The sequence below is a fragment of the Schistocerca gregaria genome, chromosome 6 (assembly GCF_023897955.1).
Source record: "Schistocerca gregaria isolate iqSchGreg1 chromosome 6, iqSchGreg1.2, whole genome shotgun sequence".
NCBI lineage: Eukaryota > Metazoa > Arthropoda > Insecta > Orthoptera > Acrididae > Schistocerca > Schistocerca gregaria.
The window spans coordinates 525,625,057-525,642,414 of record NC_064925.1 but is presented as its reverse complement, the minus strand read 5'-3'; the positions used below and the strand labels follow the sequence as shown (position 1 = coordinate 525,642,414).

The 17,358-nt window shown below is 36.8% G+C and overlaps 1 protein-coding gene across 3 annotated transcripts in view; it reads right to left on the bottom strand.

Moving 5' to 3' along the window:
- Positions 1-912: 912 nt before the first annotated feature.
- The window catches only part of LOC126278592 (sodium-dependent neutral amino acid transporter B(0)AT3), a 561,831-nt gene continuing 545,385 nt past the window's right edge, over positions 913-17,358 (bottom strand). The window contains exons 10-12 of one of the 3 annotated variants that reach the window (XR_007550727.1): positions 16,836-17,036; positions 15,892-15,994; positions 1,726-1,814 (exon numbers count right to left, since the gene is read on the bottom strand). Coding sequence is in view for 2 of the 3 variants with exons in the window: in XM_049978804.1 (XP_049834761.1) it covers positions 1,686-1,814; positions 16,836-17,036 (330 nt within the window). In the remaining variant the exon portion in view is untranslated. Of the gene's footprint in view, positions 1,815-15,891; positions 15,995-16,835; positions 17,037-17,358 lie in introns of all 3 variants that reach the window. The other 2 variants (XM_049978805.1, XM_049978804.1) reach the window with 2 other exon arrangements.

The following is a 17,358-nucleotide window of genomic DNA, read 5'->3' as shown; positions in this document are numbered from 1 at the left end:
ACTTCTCCCTGATGACTTCACCATCTCTTCCATGGGAAAGAGGACCACCATATCTCTGGGTGTTGTCTTTGCAGCCACTGTCTACATAGTGAGATGGCTTTGCCATCTCCTCTGAAAGGGAAAAGAATGTGGGATACAGAGTGTGCCTTACAATCCAATCACATGCCACACAACAGAATGCTGCCCTGTGAAAACGCCTGTACCTCGACTACGTCTCCACTGATAACCTCGGCGTTGAGTGACCATTAGCTCCTCCTGTGACCGTAACTCGTCTTGCCTGTGACAGCCACTACAGTATATGAGGGTGTCACATCTCCAGGATGCAGTCAGCACCAGTTCATGTCCATGAGCCATTTGATACTAGATAACTTCCTGGTTTTTCTCTGCTGGGTGGTCTACTTTGGAAGTGCCACTAGTAAATTCCTCAGACTGCAGCACATACCATTGGAGACTGCCAATGCAGTCTATACCCATCATGCCTACGGCAGTGTTTTTCAGTTGTGACACACTGAGTGCTCAACTTGCACCTCCAATAACTGTTACCATATTAGTGACAATCTTCCATCAGATCAGGACAATCTTTAAGCTGCCTTCACTCGGAAGCTCTTTCAGTTGCTCAACATTATCATACAATTTCTGTTTTGTAATTCTACTGTTCTCAGCTCCTTGAGCATTTTTATTTTCTTGTGAGTGCATCAACCACAATGGAATACTACAACAAGCAACAAGAACACTGAATGGTATGTCTACAGAATAAATTATACTGCCATACAGCGTTCTCAGAAACGTTCCTGCCTTTGTTATTTCATAAAGAAACCCCTCCATGCTCTACAGGTTGTGTAACTACTATGTCCCTCTGCCCTTACACACAAAGAGTTCACTATAGGTTCATAATGAATAAGAAACAACTGCTTTATGGTATGTATAATTTTTATTATCTTAAAAAGCTTAAATAAATACTATTTACATGTACATATATACAATTATTAGTAGTTCTCATTATGTTACAAAATATAATCTAGAGTCCTTTTTACACAGTTTGTGCCCTCAAGGTAAAAATAAGAATCATGAAAATTAAATAAGGATGCTACAAGTGTCAGAAGGAATTATACAGTACTAAATCTTTAATAAAAATCAGTAAACAACCATGAAAAAAGACATGATAAGTTAAGGGAACTGTCAACAATATCTCAAGATAACATTCACTTATTAGCCATGTTCAACAATTTTGGCTTCATTTTGAATTTGAGACACTATGTCCTCTTTTTTGTGACATAATAAAATAATACTTTTCATGAATTCTCACCGGGTTGTTGCAGCTGTTACTCATAATGAGTGATATTTGAACCAATGGGCTGTTTATCACACACTGATTCAATGAAGGCTGCTTATTAGGTTAAAAACTACAAAAATCATTATGAAACATATGAAAAATGTCAAAGGATCACTCAAAATAATAAAAACTTAGGAAAACACTATGTACAATATTTATAGACAATGGTAGTTTATGCTCTACATAATGAGATTCATGGTGCCATTTATTGTTGCTCTGTTCATAATGTATGTGGCAGTATGTCGGCCATTGTATGCTTTAAAACTCATTTCTTTCATTTCGCTTTGAGCTTGCATTTCACTGGCCCATTTCACAAAGTCCATATTCACTAACACTAATTGAGCACAATTACTTAGTCCATTACTTCCATGGCAAATTCTCTCTTCTGTCGCTTCAAAGATCCCATATTTGGCGGCTCATCATCATCGTCATCATCAACAAAATCGGAACCATCTTGGGGTATATCATGATATTCATCAAACTGAAACACACATAGAATACAATTAGATTTTTATAACTTATGTTAATCTTATCTTATGAATTCAGTGAACTTCTACAACCATATTCTGTGATTATCATCATCATCCCTTCGATATTTGTTTCACTTCAGAAGTGAATAATGACATGGAAATGTTTAGATTAACATTGTATGCCATGAAACAAAAAGATGTAAAAGATGTAAAAATCTGTAAAGATTGTAAAGAAAATAACAGTGAGATCTGCTGTTAATGGATAGTTCTGTTATTCGCTACTGTTTAGCACTAATTCCTCATATTCTCATATTTTGGATTTCATTTTACTTAAAATGTATTTCTACTGACAATTCTGGCAGTATTCCAAAGTACACATAATTTTATTGAGAAGCATCATACTACTCCTTGATGGTTGCAGTATTCCAGTTCAACTTCTATTTTGTTGACTACAACTGTAAGAAAACAAACACAACAGGACTTAAATTTCAGAATATAATGACAGACACACTTCATCTTCTATCAGTGATGATGAATAAACTGGCTGTAATTCATGAGAAGGAAGATAATGCAATGGATTTGGAAATATTGAGAAACAATAAGACAAACATAAAATTTTATGAGGCAGGAACTGCTGAGTTAAGTGAGCAGCTGACAGTAGTTCTGTAGATGAGGAGTGGAATACAAGAAAGAAGCAGTTACTTAAAAACAGAGTGGTTATTATGGGTAGAGCAAAGTCAAACACAGAAAAAGATGTAGGCATATAAAGAAAAATTTGAGGTGACAGACGGTAAAAAGAAATACTGTTGCAGCTCTGGTGTCTCCCTTCACTTGGAGCCATGGGTGTTACATAATGAATTCCCAGTTCCAAATCATAAAGAGACTGAAAGACGTGTGTGAACCTTCAGGAAATGGAACTTCCTGTAAAATCAGTATACAGTAAATGCATGATAAAGGATCGCAGCACACCTAGCTTTTGGAACAAGAGGTTCCTACTTCGAGGAGGAAAGAGGAATTGATTGCAAGAAGTTTGTGGGACAGTGATTTTTTTTTTTTTTTTGAAGGGGGGGGGGGGAGGGGTAGGGGATGAGTAGGAGGCAGATATACCCAGGTATAAATAATTACATCTGGTTTGAGGGAAAAGGAAGACTAAGATGAAGGAAAAAATGGCAAAAGTGAGGTTAAAGTTAGATTAGTAATTACTGCATCAGCTTCAGTTCAGAGATGACAGAAGGGATATAACGAGACAAAAAGATTGATTGGAAGAGAGCTAAAAATGAAAAATGGAAAAAATAATGTAATTATGGAATTATTTTTTAAAAAAGGGAAGTGGTTGCACATATTGTAGGAATAAGTAAGAAAAAGGGAAAGAAAATGAGGTAGCAATTGCTGAGCACACACACAGGATGATTCAACATATACAAGTAACTGCTGTACTAAATGAACAATCTGAGTTATTATTTATTCTCCCAAGCTACCCCATTCCCCCCTGCACTCTCTCTTCTTCCACCAATATGTAATTTTCACCTCAATTTTCCTAAAAACTATTTAATTTCATATTCTTTCCAAATTCCATTTTCTTTTCCTCTACCAATCCATCTTTTCTGCTTGCTCTCAAGTCTTCTTTCTCCCCAAAGATGGAAACTTTTTTTCTGAAACCTATGAGTGTTATATCTATTGTTGTGTGTTCCTATGAGAGTTGTTCAATAAATTATGCTTTTTCTCAGAACATATTTATTCTTAAGAGATAGAAATTGGTGACAACATGAGTCACATTTCTTTTGCACATACTATTTTTCTACATAGCTCCCATCACATTATATGGTCTTACGCCAGTGTTATGTAAGAGCACATATTCCCTTTTGCTAAAAGCTTGTGGGTGTTGGAGAAAACAATTCCTTTATTCCCACATACATTTAGCAATAACTGAACACTACACACATGAATGAATTGTGTAGACATGAACAGCACAGAATAACTAACTAAAACTAAGTCAAAGAATAACTATATCACTGCACGTATATTAACACTTCACGGAATGTAGGGATCGATTGTCAGTAGTAGGTCACTACATGACTCCCCCCTTTAATGCTAACGATACCGCAGATTAAATTTCACATGCCATCCAGCTCTTGTAACTACTTCTTTCTTGAAACCGGGCGGTGCGTCACGTGTGTCAGTGGTTGTGTGAGGGAGTGGTGTAGTAGTCCTCGACGTCGGTCTTGGTGTTACAGTGACTGGTGTTCGCTGAGCATTGTGGTGTTCATGGGGTACAGGAACACATCTTGTAGCTTCTCCTGTCTTCTCTGGTTTGTGTTCAGTGGTAGCTGTGGTGTCTGTTGCGTCCAGAAATGCAGGCTTGATACGGTCCATTGCAACTGTGGTGGGTGTGCCGTTAATCATTATGCGGAAAGTATTGGTATCCCTACTGACTACCAGATATGGTGCGTCTTATGATGGCTGCAGTGGTTTACGCACAGTATCATTGCATAAGAATACATGCTTGCACTTGTCTAGCTCCATAAAAACAAACGAGTGTCTTCCAATCTGGTTTCTGGGCATTGTTGGTCTCAATTGGCGTATATGCTCTCTTAATCTTGTGGCGAATTCTGACGCTGTGATTGTATAATCTGCCATGCTGTGCAGAAATTCTCCAGGTAAGCGTAACGTTTGTCCATACACCAGTTCTGCTACTGTTGCTTTCAGATCACTTTTGAATGGCGTTCGTAGACCCAAAAGTACAATAGGAAATGTTTCTGTCCAATTCGGTGTTGCGTGACATCTCAGTGCTGCCTTTAACTGTCGATGAAGACGCTCAACCATGCCATTTGATGCGGGGTGGTATGCCGTGTTGCGTATGCGTTTCAAACCTAATAACGTAGCCAATGCTTTGAAAACATAGGCTTCAAATTGTCGTCCTTGATCAATTGTAATTCTCAGTGGAACTCCAAACGGGGCAATCCAACCACGAAAAAATGTTTGAGCTATAGTTTCTGCAGTTATGTCCTTCATTGGAAATGCCTCAGGCCACCTAGTAAATCTGTCAATCACCGTGAGGCAATAACTGTAGCCTTCCGACGTCGAGAGTGGACCAATGATGTCAACATGCACATGGTCAAAACGCTGATTTGGTGGAAGAAATGTGCCTAATGGTGCCCTGGCGTGCTGTGTGATTTTATTCCTCTGGCACGCCAAGCATTGCTCCACAAATGCTTTACAGTCTGTGTGCATACATGGCCATACAAATTTTTGTTTGACCAATCTGAGTGTGGCTCTTACTCCTGGGTGTGACAGATTGTGCATTGATGCAATGGCCTGTGTTCTGAATTGCTGTGGCACAAATGGACGTATCTTTCCTCTTGCTATGTCACAGTACAACTCAATGTTTGCTTCCGGAAATGTCACGAGCTGTAGCTTCAATCCTTTCTCTTGTTGCAATAGATCACGCAACTCACTATGACATTGTTGTGCATGCGTGAGGGCGTCGTAATCAATGGCCTTTGTCACTGCTTCCGCCTGTGCGATGTCATCTGCTACAGTGGACACTGCTTCTATGCGAGAAAGTGCATCAGCTGGAACATTTAGCTTCCCTTCCACATACACAATGCTGGTCGTGAACTGGCTGATATAATCTAAGTGTCACAGCTGCCTGGGCGATGCCTTCTCTGGCTTTACCTTAAAGGCATAGGTAAGCGGTTTGTGATCTGTGTAAATCATGAACTGTCGCCCTTCCAATGCGTGTCTGAATTTTTTTACTGCCGCATAAGCTGCATACAGCTCACGGTCATATGTTGACCAATGTTGCTGAGATGATCACGTCGGGGTCGCCAAATGTGGGTGTTGGAGAAAACAATTCCTTTATTCCCACATACATTTCTCAATAACTGAACACTCCACACATGAACGAATTGTGTAGACTTGAACAGCACGGAATAACTAACTAAAGCTAAGTCAAAGAATAACTATATCACTGCATGTAAATTAACAGTTCACGGAATGTTTATGAAGCACTGTACACTTGTAGGAATCGATTGTCAAAAGTAGGTCACTACAAGCTCTTGTCATGTCCGCATAGCCATCTTTTCACTGTGTAAATTACTGTCTAACAACTTCAAAGTGTGTGGAATCCTTAAGTGGCACAAACAGACAGAGGTCCAAGGGTGTTAAATCTGGGATATAGGATGGATATGGCAGTAGTGTGCAACCAAATATGGCAATGTGTTCATTCTGAGTTCTGTGTGTAGTCACATGCATTCTCATTTTGGAGCAAGATTTCTTTTGGATTCTTGACAGATGGATCACATTGGAAATGCATCTTGCATCTGCTCAGAGTCTTCAAGTATACCTCTGAATTAATTATTGTCCCTTTTGGTAACCAATCCACAAGAATGACACACTATCCAACAAAACTTTCATCATGTCCTTGTCAGCAGAAGGAGCGGCCTTGAATTTGTTCTTCCTTCGTGACTGCTGGAAGTGACACTCCAGTGATAGTCTTTTTGTTTCCAGTTCAAAGCAATACACCCAGGTTCTGCCATTTGTAATGATCTATGCCATAAAGGCCTCTTCATTGGCCTCAAACTACTCAAACAGTTCAGATAAAATGGTTTTTCTTTTAATCTTATGGTCTGCTGTGAGTATTAATGGAACCCATATTGGGCACATCTTTGAATATCACTTGTCAAACACACTATCAGTGCTCACAGGCAGCTACAGATCTAGTTGTTGAGATGTGATCCGCTGGTTTGCATGAGTAATGGCATTCACACTCATCGTCATTACAGGAGCAGTGGCTGCGGCAGTATATCCCAACTGTGGCCAACGATGAAGCTCAGTTTCTGCACTTCCTGACGCTTTAAATCTCTTTACCCTTGCGCAGTAGTACTCAAGAACATTAAGGATGTTCACTATGGTTTTGTTTCTTGCAATCATGAAACCAGTTACAACACACTGCTTGTAACACGTGTCTTGCATAGACACCATTCTGATGTTTCACTATAGTTCTGCCATCTGTTAGAATTGTTCAAAACTTTGTAAATGTGAAGAAGAAACATCTAATTTGAGGGACCTAGAATGTTTTACTATGTATACTAAAGTGACTTTAACAAAAAAAATTATGGGATTATTTATTGAACAACCCTTTATCGCAGTGCTGGTAATTATTGGTTAATATTTCTGGCACTTCGTAAGTTTAACTTCTTGAGCTGTATTTCCCATCTCATTTCAACCCTTTTTTCTCCATTATCATGTCAAATAACCTTGATACTGTGAGAATAATTTGACAGAGCACTGAAAGACCTAAATCAAAACAAGCCCCTGGAACAGATGACATTCCCTCAGAAATACTAATATCTTTGGGAGAGCCAGCTATAACAAAACTATTCCACCCAGTGTGCAAGATGTATGAGATAAGCAAAATATTGTGAGACTTCATGAAGAATGAAATAATTACAAATCCAACGAAAGCAGGTGTTGTGAATATTACTAAACTATCACCTTAATAAGTCATGGTTACAAAATACTAACACCAATTCTTTGCAGAAGAGTGGAAAAACTGGGAGAAGCCAATCTCAGGAAAGATGAGTTTGGATTCAAGAGAAATGCAGGAACACACGTGGCAATACTGACCCTACAACTTGTCTTAAGAAGATGGGCTAAGGAAATGTGAACCTACATTTACAGCTTTTGTAAATTTGGAGAAAGCTTTTGACAATGTCGACTCGAATACTCTCTTTGAAATCCTGAAGACAACAGGTGTAAAAGGCTATTTACTACTTGTACAAAAACTGGATGACAGTTATAGGAGCTGAGGGATATGAATGGGGAGCAGTGGTTAAGAAGGGAGTGAGACAGAGTTGTAGCCTATTAGATTAGATTAGATTAGATTAGATTAATACTTGTTCCATAGATCATGAATACGACACTTCGTAATGATGTGGAACGTGTCAGGTTAATAAAAGATGTCTGTACAAGAAATTACATTACACAAAATATTGCATGACACTAATGATTAAGTTTTTTTTTTTTTTAACTTAGTTTATATCTAAAAATTCAGCCAATGAGTAGAAGGAGTTGTCATCTAGAAATTCTTTAATTTATTTTTAAATGTCAGGCTTTTGATGCTGTTTGGTAGGTGCCCAAAGACTTTTGTGGCAGCATAATTTACCCCTTTCTGTGCCAAAGTCAGATTTAACCCTGCATAGTGAAGATCATCCTTTCTCCTGGTGTTATAGGTATGCACACTGCTATTACTTTTGAATTGGGTTTGATTATTATCAACAAATTTCATAAGGGAATATATATACTGTGAGGTTACTGTGAGGATCCCTAGATCCTTAAATAGATGTCTGCAGGATAACCGTGGGTGGGCTCCAGCAATTATTCTGATTACACGTTTTTGTGCAATGAATACTTTTCTACTCAACGATGAATTACCCCAGAATATGATGCCATATGAAAGCAGTGAATGAAAGTAGGCATAGTAAGCTAATTTACTGAGATTCTTATCACCAAAATTTGCAATAACCCTAATAGCATACGTAGCTGAACTCAGACATTTCAGCAGACCATCAATGTGTTGCTTCCAGTTTAACCTCTCATCAATGGACACACCTAAAAATTTTGAAAATTCTACCTTAGCTACAGACTTCTGTTCAAATTCTATATTTATTACTGGAGTTGTGCCATTTACTGTACGGAACTGTATATACAGTGTTTTATCAAAATTTAAAGAGAGTCCGTTTGCTGAGAACCACTTAATAATTTTGTGAAAAAAATCATTTACAAATACATCACTTAGTTCTTGGTTTTTGTATGTTATTACTATACTTGTATCATCAGCAAAAAGAACTAACTTTGCATCTTCATCAATGTGGAATGGTAAGTCATTAATGTATATCAAGAACAGTAAAGGACCTAAGACCGAACCCTGTGGGACCCCGTGCTTGATAGCACCCCAGTTTGAGGAATCAGCTGTTGTTTTAACATTACACGAACCACTTATTTCAACTTTCTGCATTCTTCCAGTTAAGTATGAATTAAACCATTTGTGCACTGCCCTACTCAAACCATAATGATTTAGCTTATCTAAAAGAATTCCATGATTTACACAATCAAAGGCCTTTGAGAGATCACAAAAAATACCAATGGGTGATGTCCGGTTATTCAGAGCATTTAATATTTAATCAGTGAAAGCATATATAGCATTTTCTGTTGAAAAGCCTTTCTGAAAACCAAACTGACATTTTGTTAGTACTTTATTTTTACAAATATGGGAGGCTACTCTTGAATACATTACTTTCTCAAAAATTTTTGATAGAGCTGTCAGAAGAGAGATTGGGCGGTAGTTGTTGACATCCGACGTATCCCCCTTTTTATGCAATGGTTTTACAATGGCATATTTCAGTCTATCAGGGAAAACACCCTGCTCCAAAGAGCTATTACATACGTGGCTGAGAATCCTACTTATCTGTGGGGAACAAGCTTTAAGTACTTTGCTGGAAATTCCGTAAGAGCTTTTACTTTTCAGTGAGTTTATTATTTTACTGATTTCAGAGGGAGAGGTTGGTGGAAATACAGTTGTTTCAAACTGCGCAGGTATGGCCTCTTCTATTAATAGCCTTGCCTCTTCTAGTGAAGATCTAGATCCTATTTTCTCCACAACATTTAAAAAAGGATTATTCAAAATATTTTCAATTTCTGATTGTTTGTTAGTGCACTTGTCATTCAGTTTTATTGCACTAAAGTCTTCCTGTGCTCTTGGTTGCCCTGTTTCCCTTTCAGTAATATTCCAAATTGCTTTAATTTTATTATCAGAGTTACTGATCTCAGACATGATACACATGCTTCTGGACTTTTTAATAACTTTTCTTAGTACCGCACAATAGTTTTTATAATATTGAACAATTTCGGGGTCAGTACTCCCTCTTGCTGTTAGATACAGTTCTCTTTTACGGTTGCAAGATATTCTTATTCCTTTAGTTAGCCAAGGTTTTTTATATGTTTTCTTAGAATTATGTTTAACTACTTTCTTGGGAAAACAATTTTCAAATACCCTTAAAAATGTATTGTGAAATAAGTTTCCTGAAGTTATTCAGTGTATACATTAAGCAAGCTGCAAAGGAACCCAAAGAAAAATTTGGAGAAGGAATTAAAGTTCAGGGAGAAGACATAAAAGCTTGGAGGTTTGTTGATGACATTAGAATTCTCTCAGAGACATCAAAGTGCTGGGAAGAGCAGTTGAAAGAAACTGATAATGTCTGGAAAGGAGGACATAACATGAACATTAACAAAAGCAAAAGGGTGATGGAATGCACTCAAATTACATCAGGTGAAACTACGGGGGTTAGATTGGGAAACAAGGTACTAAAAGTAATAGAAGAGTTTTGCTATTTGTGCAGTAAAATAACTGATGATGGCCAAAGTAGAGAGGCTGTAAAATGTGGATTCGTAATGGAAAGAAACGCAATTCTGAAGCAGAGAAATTTTTTAACACTGAATGCAGATTTAACTGTTAGGAAGTTTTTTCTGAAGGTATTTGTCTGGAGTGTGGCCTTCTGTGGTATTGATATGCAGACAACAAACATTTCAGACCAGAGGACAATAGAAGATTTTGAAATGTGGTGCCACAGAAGAATGCTGGTGATTGGATGGATAGATCATGTAACTAATGAGAAGGTACTGAATAGAATTGAGTTGAAAAGCTTCTTTACTAACATAGACAGTGATTCATTGCTTCTATAAGTACGTTATTCTGCTTACATATAGACTACAATGTAAGGAAATAGCTCAATCAATCTGTAGTAAGCAAACATATATGTGACTCAAAATGGCTAAATGATTGTACAGGAGGGGATGATGATGTCAATTCCAATTATACATGTGCACAATGTGATCACATTTAGTGTGCATATTGAGTTAGCTTTCCAGGATTTTAATGGCTTGATCAGTTTCCTGCTTTTCTGCTGTTAGCTTCAGGCATTCTGTCACGTAAAATAATAAACTCAGACATTGCAACAAAGCACATGACCAAAACAAATCGCAACAGTTAAGTTACTCGCCATAATTGTCACCGACAGCTATTGCAGAAAAGTGAGATGATAATGGTGAACAAAACAGAAGGTGTGATCAAGCTCATTTTCTGGTTTCTTATTGCTATGATAGCTCTCCACTAAAAGCTGGCTGTCAATCGCCTGTCTGTACTGAACTACTGAAAGTGACGTCTTCCTTTATACACACTAGAGTTACTCATGCACAGACATCAACCAGAAACAGAGGCTGATCTGCTAAATCACCATTGGTAGAATAAAACAAACTTTGTTAGTCTAATGCTGTCTTTCATATCTTGGATACTTTTCATATTTGGTAGTTATAAGCTGGATCTAACTTAACACATGGACTGCTGTGTGGCTTCTGGAAGCCACAACAGAACTGCAAGCCTGATACCATATGGCCACTGTCAACCACAGCAGAGCCTCACACCTAAGGCCATGTACATGGCCTGGCCTGATGGTGAAACATCTGTCACCAAACATACAGCAGCCAATGTGTAAAGCCACTAATTCGCAAATGAAGTGTTTACCTTTTGTTAAAAACAGAAATCTACGCTTTTACTATTTTTAATTGAAAAATAGTGACATTTGCTAACATTAGGTAGCATTTATTTCATTTGATAACTTTTGTACAAATTCCAGCTCCTGTAAGCGGGTGCTGTCTTCTTTTACTCTGTGCTTCACTGTGAAATCTTTGATGACAAGTTTCTTTTTTTATCCTTTCATGTAATAGTTACGTCTTGTCAAATGAATGTTTTAAGTGGGTCAATAAATTATTAAATTACATGAAAAATGATTTGTAGGAATAGCCAAACATATATACATGAAATTTCCACCAATTTGTCTCCAAAACATATTAAATAGATAATATAATATACAAATTTTTATATTAGTTTGTAGAAGGACAAAAAATAATTTTGTTTTAAAGAAGCTATGATTTACATTAGCACATTAATTATTGGAAGGAAATAATATATAAAATTAACTTTAAAAAATAAACAAATGGTGAGTACATACATGGAACACTAATTTTTTATGACAACTGTTACCAACATTTTGTAGCTTAGTGAGTAAAAATGCTGTGGAATGCAGTGGCACTCTTTGCAGGTTGTTTCAGAAGCACCTCATATGCATGTTTGGTATGCAGACAGACTTCATAGCAACAAATAATAACATCCAGACAAGGCCAGTCATGCACTTAACAGCATAAGTACTGATGTAACTAAAGGTAATATTAAAACAATTAAAATCATGAGCAACATTACAAGCAATGATGGTTGAAGGTCTCCATCTATCTTGATAGTGAAAAGCTGACAGTGAGCATAAAACTGAAAACAGGTAAAGAATTCTGCCTTAAAACTTGGTGCAATCAAATGCTCAATAACTGAGTTCCTTTCTGTTGGAAGACGTTAAACACAACATACACAAGGTAAGCTAAATATTCCTTACAAATCAAATTCTTACAGTACACCAACTTATCTCCACTGTTTTACTGTAGACATAACATTGCTTGAAACATTACAAAATTTTGTCTCGGCACAACAAATGCAAATAAAGTACGAACAACACAAAGAGTAAAGTAAGTTCAGCCAGGTGATGTATTTGACAACTGCTATTTCTACAGGTGCACATCCCATCGTCTTCAAGGCACAAATGCAACTTTCAAAATGATGGCATGTTCATCTGTCAAAGTATTAATGGCTGTCACAGACATCACCTGGCTGGAATCCTATAAGTTGTTTGAAAATTCTATATGCTTGGGGAAACTCAAGTTTCACACAGTAAAGGAAACATTCACTTTACAGTTGAACTGTTAAGTGGTAGACAGTCACACACAAAAACATTGTCACAGCACTACAAGTTTAGCTGCAGCCCTGGGGCAATGTAGACCCCCCGTGTATATGTGATTTTGTGTGTGTGTGTGTGTGTGTGTGTGTGTGTGTGTGTGTGTGTGTGAGAGAGAGAGAGAGAGAGAGAGAGAGAGAGAATATTTTGAATGGTTACCTTTTCTCCTTGCATTTTTCCCCCCCCATTCAATACAAGACTTTCCATTATCATATCAATGATGAGCTGTACTTACTAGCACACAAGAATACAAAGTTTCAGGAGAAAATCTGCCCTATACAGCACAAAGTACCCTGTTTTGTTTGCATAATATAAACTTGAATGTGAATATCTCATTAATGTTAAATTCACAACCTCTGTATGTAATTTTGAATTTGGAAAGATGGGGTAGTTGGAATTTACCATCTTGGATTGCTCTGAATAAAGAGCAAGAAATATCTCAACACAAATAGAATTCATGCCATTGTCATTAACAACTTAGCACTTAAAAATGAAAACTTGAGATTTAGTGCACACAGTTTCTGTACAAAATATGATAATTTGAGGTTAACAATTCATTTCACACTGTTTAAGTATTCATTCCATGCAAGTTACTGTTTAGAAGTTTTCTTTCTAAAAGTAATCACTCTTGCCTATAGAGTGCATTGAATTTCCTGTGATCAAAAATGCAAACGCATGCACTTTCAGCTATTTGGATGTAAGTTAATGAAGCAGTAGATGAGATACACTGAAAAATGGAGAAATATTATATAAAACATTTCTGCAAAATGAAGAAACTGATACAATTGGTATTGCTTTGACTCTCATTGCCACAGACAAGTGCCATGGAATTATGTATATACCGTAAATATTGTTTCTACTGCTATGTCTTAAACAAGTATTTTTAATATTGTTTGGATGAACAGTAAGCTTACAATTAACTGATGATTTAAGTGTGGCTTACAAATGTGTGGTATGTGGTTTCATTTTTGTTTGTAAATAATTTTGAAGTCATTTACTTCTACATCATCATTTTGTGTCTTTAGTATCCAACAGTGATTCAGATTCCCTGCTGAGCCTCAGTATGGATAGAGAGATACTTGTGCTTCATATTACACTCGCAGCTTGCTCCTGCAGACAGCACTGCTGGCACGCCATGTGGGCAGTAAATACTGCAGCCTTGCACTGGTCCAGCAGTTTTCACAATCTATGAACCCTTAAATACACACCATTGATGGAAGAGTGACTGACCCTGCCTGAGTATATGTTTTTTGATTCATATCACTCCCTGTACTATTTGCACATGTTGAAAATGACTTTTGCTATGCTCTGGGCTTCACTTCTGGTTAGCTGTTCACTTTGCTACACAGAGTAGCACTATTACCTCCTTGAATGAATTTCACATACCTAATGTTTGAGCACAACATTTTTAGTATTTCTTTACATTGTAATTAAATGGTAGTGGCTTCTTCAACTTTGTCAAACCGTACTGTGAGTTTTTACTGCTTTCTTTCCCATTTAAACCGAGCCGGTTTCCTCAGATGAAGTAAATATGAAGAGTTCTTTGATGCTGTCCAGCATATCTCATGACTTTTTTGCTCCCCCCACCCGACAAAAGTTAAAATTTTTCAGCTGCATATATTTAGAAAGTTTTATCTGATAAGTCATATTCTTCTACAAATCTTGAAGTACACTTGACATTTATAATAATATCCTACATTTTTAATAAATTTTAATATCATTTTCATATGCTGAACATAGATTTATGACACTGTGCTACAATTTTGATGTATGTTTGTGCATTAAGTTTCGGACCAAAAACCCTATTTCCCACAAGCTGTTCATTAGTTACATGTAGTTTAATTTGCTTTTTGTTTACTGTTGTGTATAATTTTACATATGCTCTCAGACATTTTCTCGGGCACCAGCAGAAAGTAGTGAATTGGGGTTTGGGGGGGGGGGGGGGTAGTTTTGCCCCTCAAATAAACTCTCACTGCTTGAGGAGTAATACAGATAGGATCAGCTCCATATCCCTCGTGCCAGGCACCCATATAGTAAATAGGGCCTATTTTCTGCACTGCTTACTGAGCATCTATGAGGCTGTAAGGGAAACACAGAGCTAATGAATGCTTAAGTGTTTTGCATACCCAAATGAAATCATTTTCACACATTGGCAAGCTCAATAATCCACAACCAAAATTAACACAATGTTCACGTTAAATAAAAATAACACTAGTCCATAGTTTTCTGTGATTATTGAGGACTAGATGTTCACGAGCTCAAGAAAATGGGCACAGATAGTAACTTTTTCAAATGCTATTCTTTATGAAATATCATAATATCCAAAAATTTTATTCATGTGCACATTCTGAATGTAATATCATAGCACTTTATGTAATGGCTATCACACTGTCTTAGTATGAGTCAAAGCATTATCAGAATCTTCATTTTATCCAAATGCAAAGATAAAAGGGAGGTTCTTGGGCAGAGGTCTCAAAAAAAGTCATGCAAATTTTGAGGTAACTGGAAATAGAAGCAAAACAAGAATGAAAATACTTTGTTATATACAAATGTTTCATTTCCTTTCTGGTGAAATGGCAGTTGCTAGTCTTGTCTGATAACACTACCTGAATGTAAAAAATGTGAGCAGAACCAATGAGATTCAGCACCAAGAAAATTCAGTTTAAAGCTGTTGAACTACTAATTTTGACTAGTTGATGGAGATTATTTTACTATTTGGATATCATAAACAGCCCAGCTGATTTTTGCTTTATTGTCTGTAAAGTCATTCCAATGTAAACTGAATCATTAGATTTAAAATTTGTGCTGGAGCAGCAAGCAAGACAGATGCTGTATTCTTAGAATCAAAACCTTTCTATGTAGTAATTTGCTCAGGATGGTGAGATTATGGCATACACTGAAGCCCTACAATGCTTTAGTCAGCAACAGGAGAGCTCAGGTCCTGAGCATCGTGATAAAAATATGTATTGATTTTTTAGGTGGAAGACAGTGTAAAAGTTAAAAGTGGGATAAGCTTTGTGATGCAAGCTTGCATTGGTTCCACTTCCCAACACCAAGAACCGTGCCACTATAGGTACATATTCATACGGGTTTACAACCAGCAGAGCTATACTAATTTCTGGAAGGCAGGGTATATCATTCCGATGATTCTTTTTGTTTTCCAGGCACTTGCAAGTTTTCGAGCATAACTCACGTGTTAAATTTCTGTTTACATTATTATTGCTATGCGTGATGGATTAGAAGGTGAGTCACATAACATCTGAGTAAGGAAGCCTTGGTGGTTCCATAGTCTCAACCTATAACTAAGATACACATACAGACAGAAAAGCCAGAAGAACCAGCACACAAAATTAATTCTGTAAAACATTGCTGTTAATTGGATTATTTTAAATACAATTAAGTAAATATTGTTACAGCAATAACAGAAACAAAGTCTTTATTATCATTTGCAAGAAACACATTTTTAAATGTTGCCATAAATGTTAGAAATGGAAGCTTATAGTCTTTGAGAAATGGGCAATGCATTCCAAGTGCTTTGGAAACTAATGTATGTCCATAGTAACATTAACCGGCAGACACTGAATATTGAGGTTATAAAATCAGGAGCTCTATCTGTGGGACATTAATGTAATTTGTATTAATTTGTATACAGAATTAGAAAGAATACTTGATGCACTCTTCAACTGCTGAGGAAGAGTTTCTGCTTCTGAGGTCCCTGTTCTGTAGTTTTATCAACTTTAACAGCAGCTGAGGTCTCAAAGCTTTTGGTAAGTGCAGCCCATTTATCTATGTAATGAAACAGGGAGTGATCCCTTATACTTTATTAACTTACTGTTAGATGGGCAGATGTTAATAAAACTTTTTATTAGACATGCCACAAACAAATAATATAAGTTCATGTTGATCACTGTTAAGCTATGTAAATCAAATCTGATTCAAGAAATCATAAGGCCTTAATTAAGAAATACAAATTAGTAGACTTTCCAAAATCATTTCAATTGCATTACAAGTTGCAAAAGGAGTTATTAAATGACTAAAAATGTTCAGCCACCTGACCTTACTGCATTTTGTTCCCTTTATAACATATGAGGCTTTGTATGTACAAGAGGTATAAATATAGATATGTGCACAACTCACATCAACATCTCCCATCATTTCTTTCGTAGAAACTGTTGTCTCAATTCTTCTGATAGAACCTTGGTGAATGTTTACATCTAGCTTCAAGCACTGACATCTTCTCAGAATAAATACAATTGGCATTGGAAGAATTCCAGCAACAACCATACATATAGCTATTCCCATTACCCAATCAGGGTAATCTGTTGCAACAGTTTTTCCCTGGCAAAAAAAGACGTAACACAGTTTCAGTATCAGTTTATAATTTAAATTCCTTCATGCATACGAAAATTGTTTTCCAAAAATCCCATCATGAAAGATAGCTGACAGGATTGTGGAATAAGTCAAGTTACACATTAACAGGCATAAGTAGGCATTGCAGCCTATATCTGTAAATCATACTAATAATCAACTATATAAGTTATGACTAGTAAAGGAGGAAAGCAGCTACTTAAAAAAAGGCCACTTCAGAGAAGAGTACCAGCCATCTATAAGCTGAAAAGTTAAAGCCTGTTTAATGGGAACATTAATAATCTACTTACTA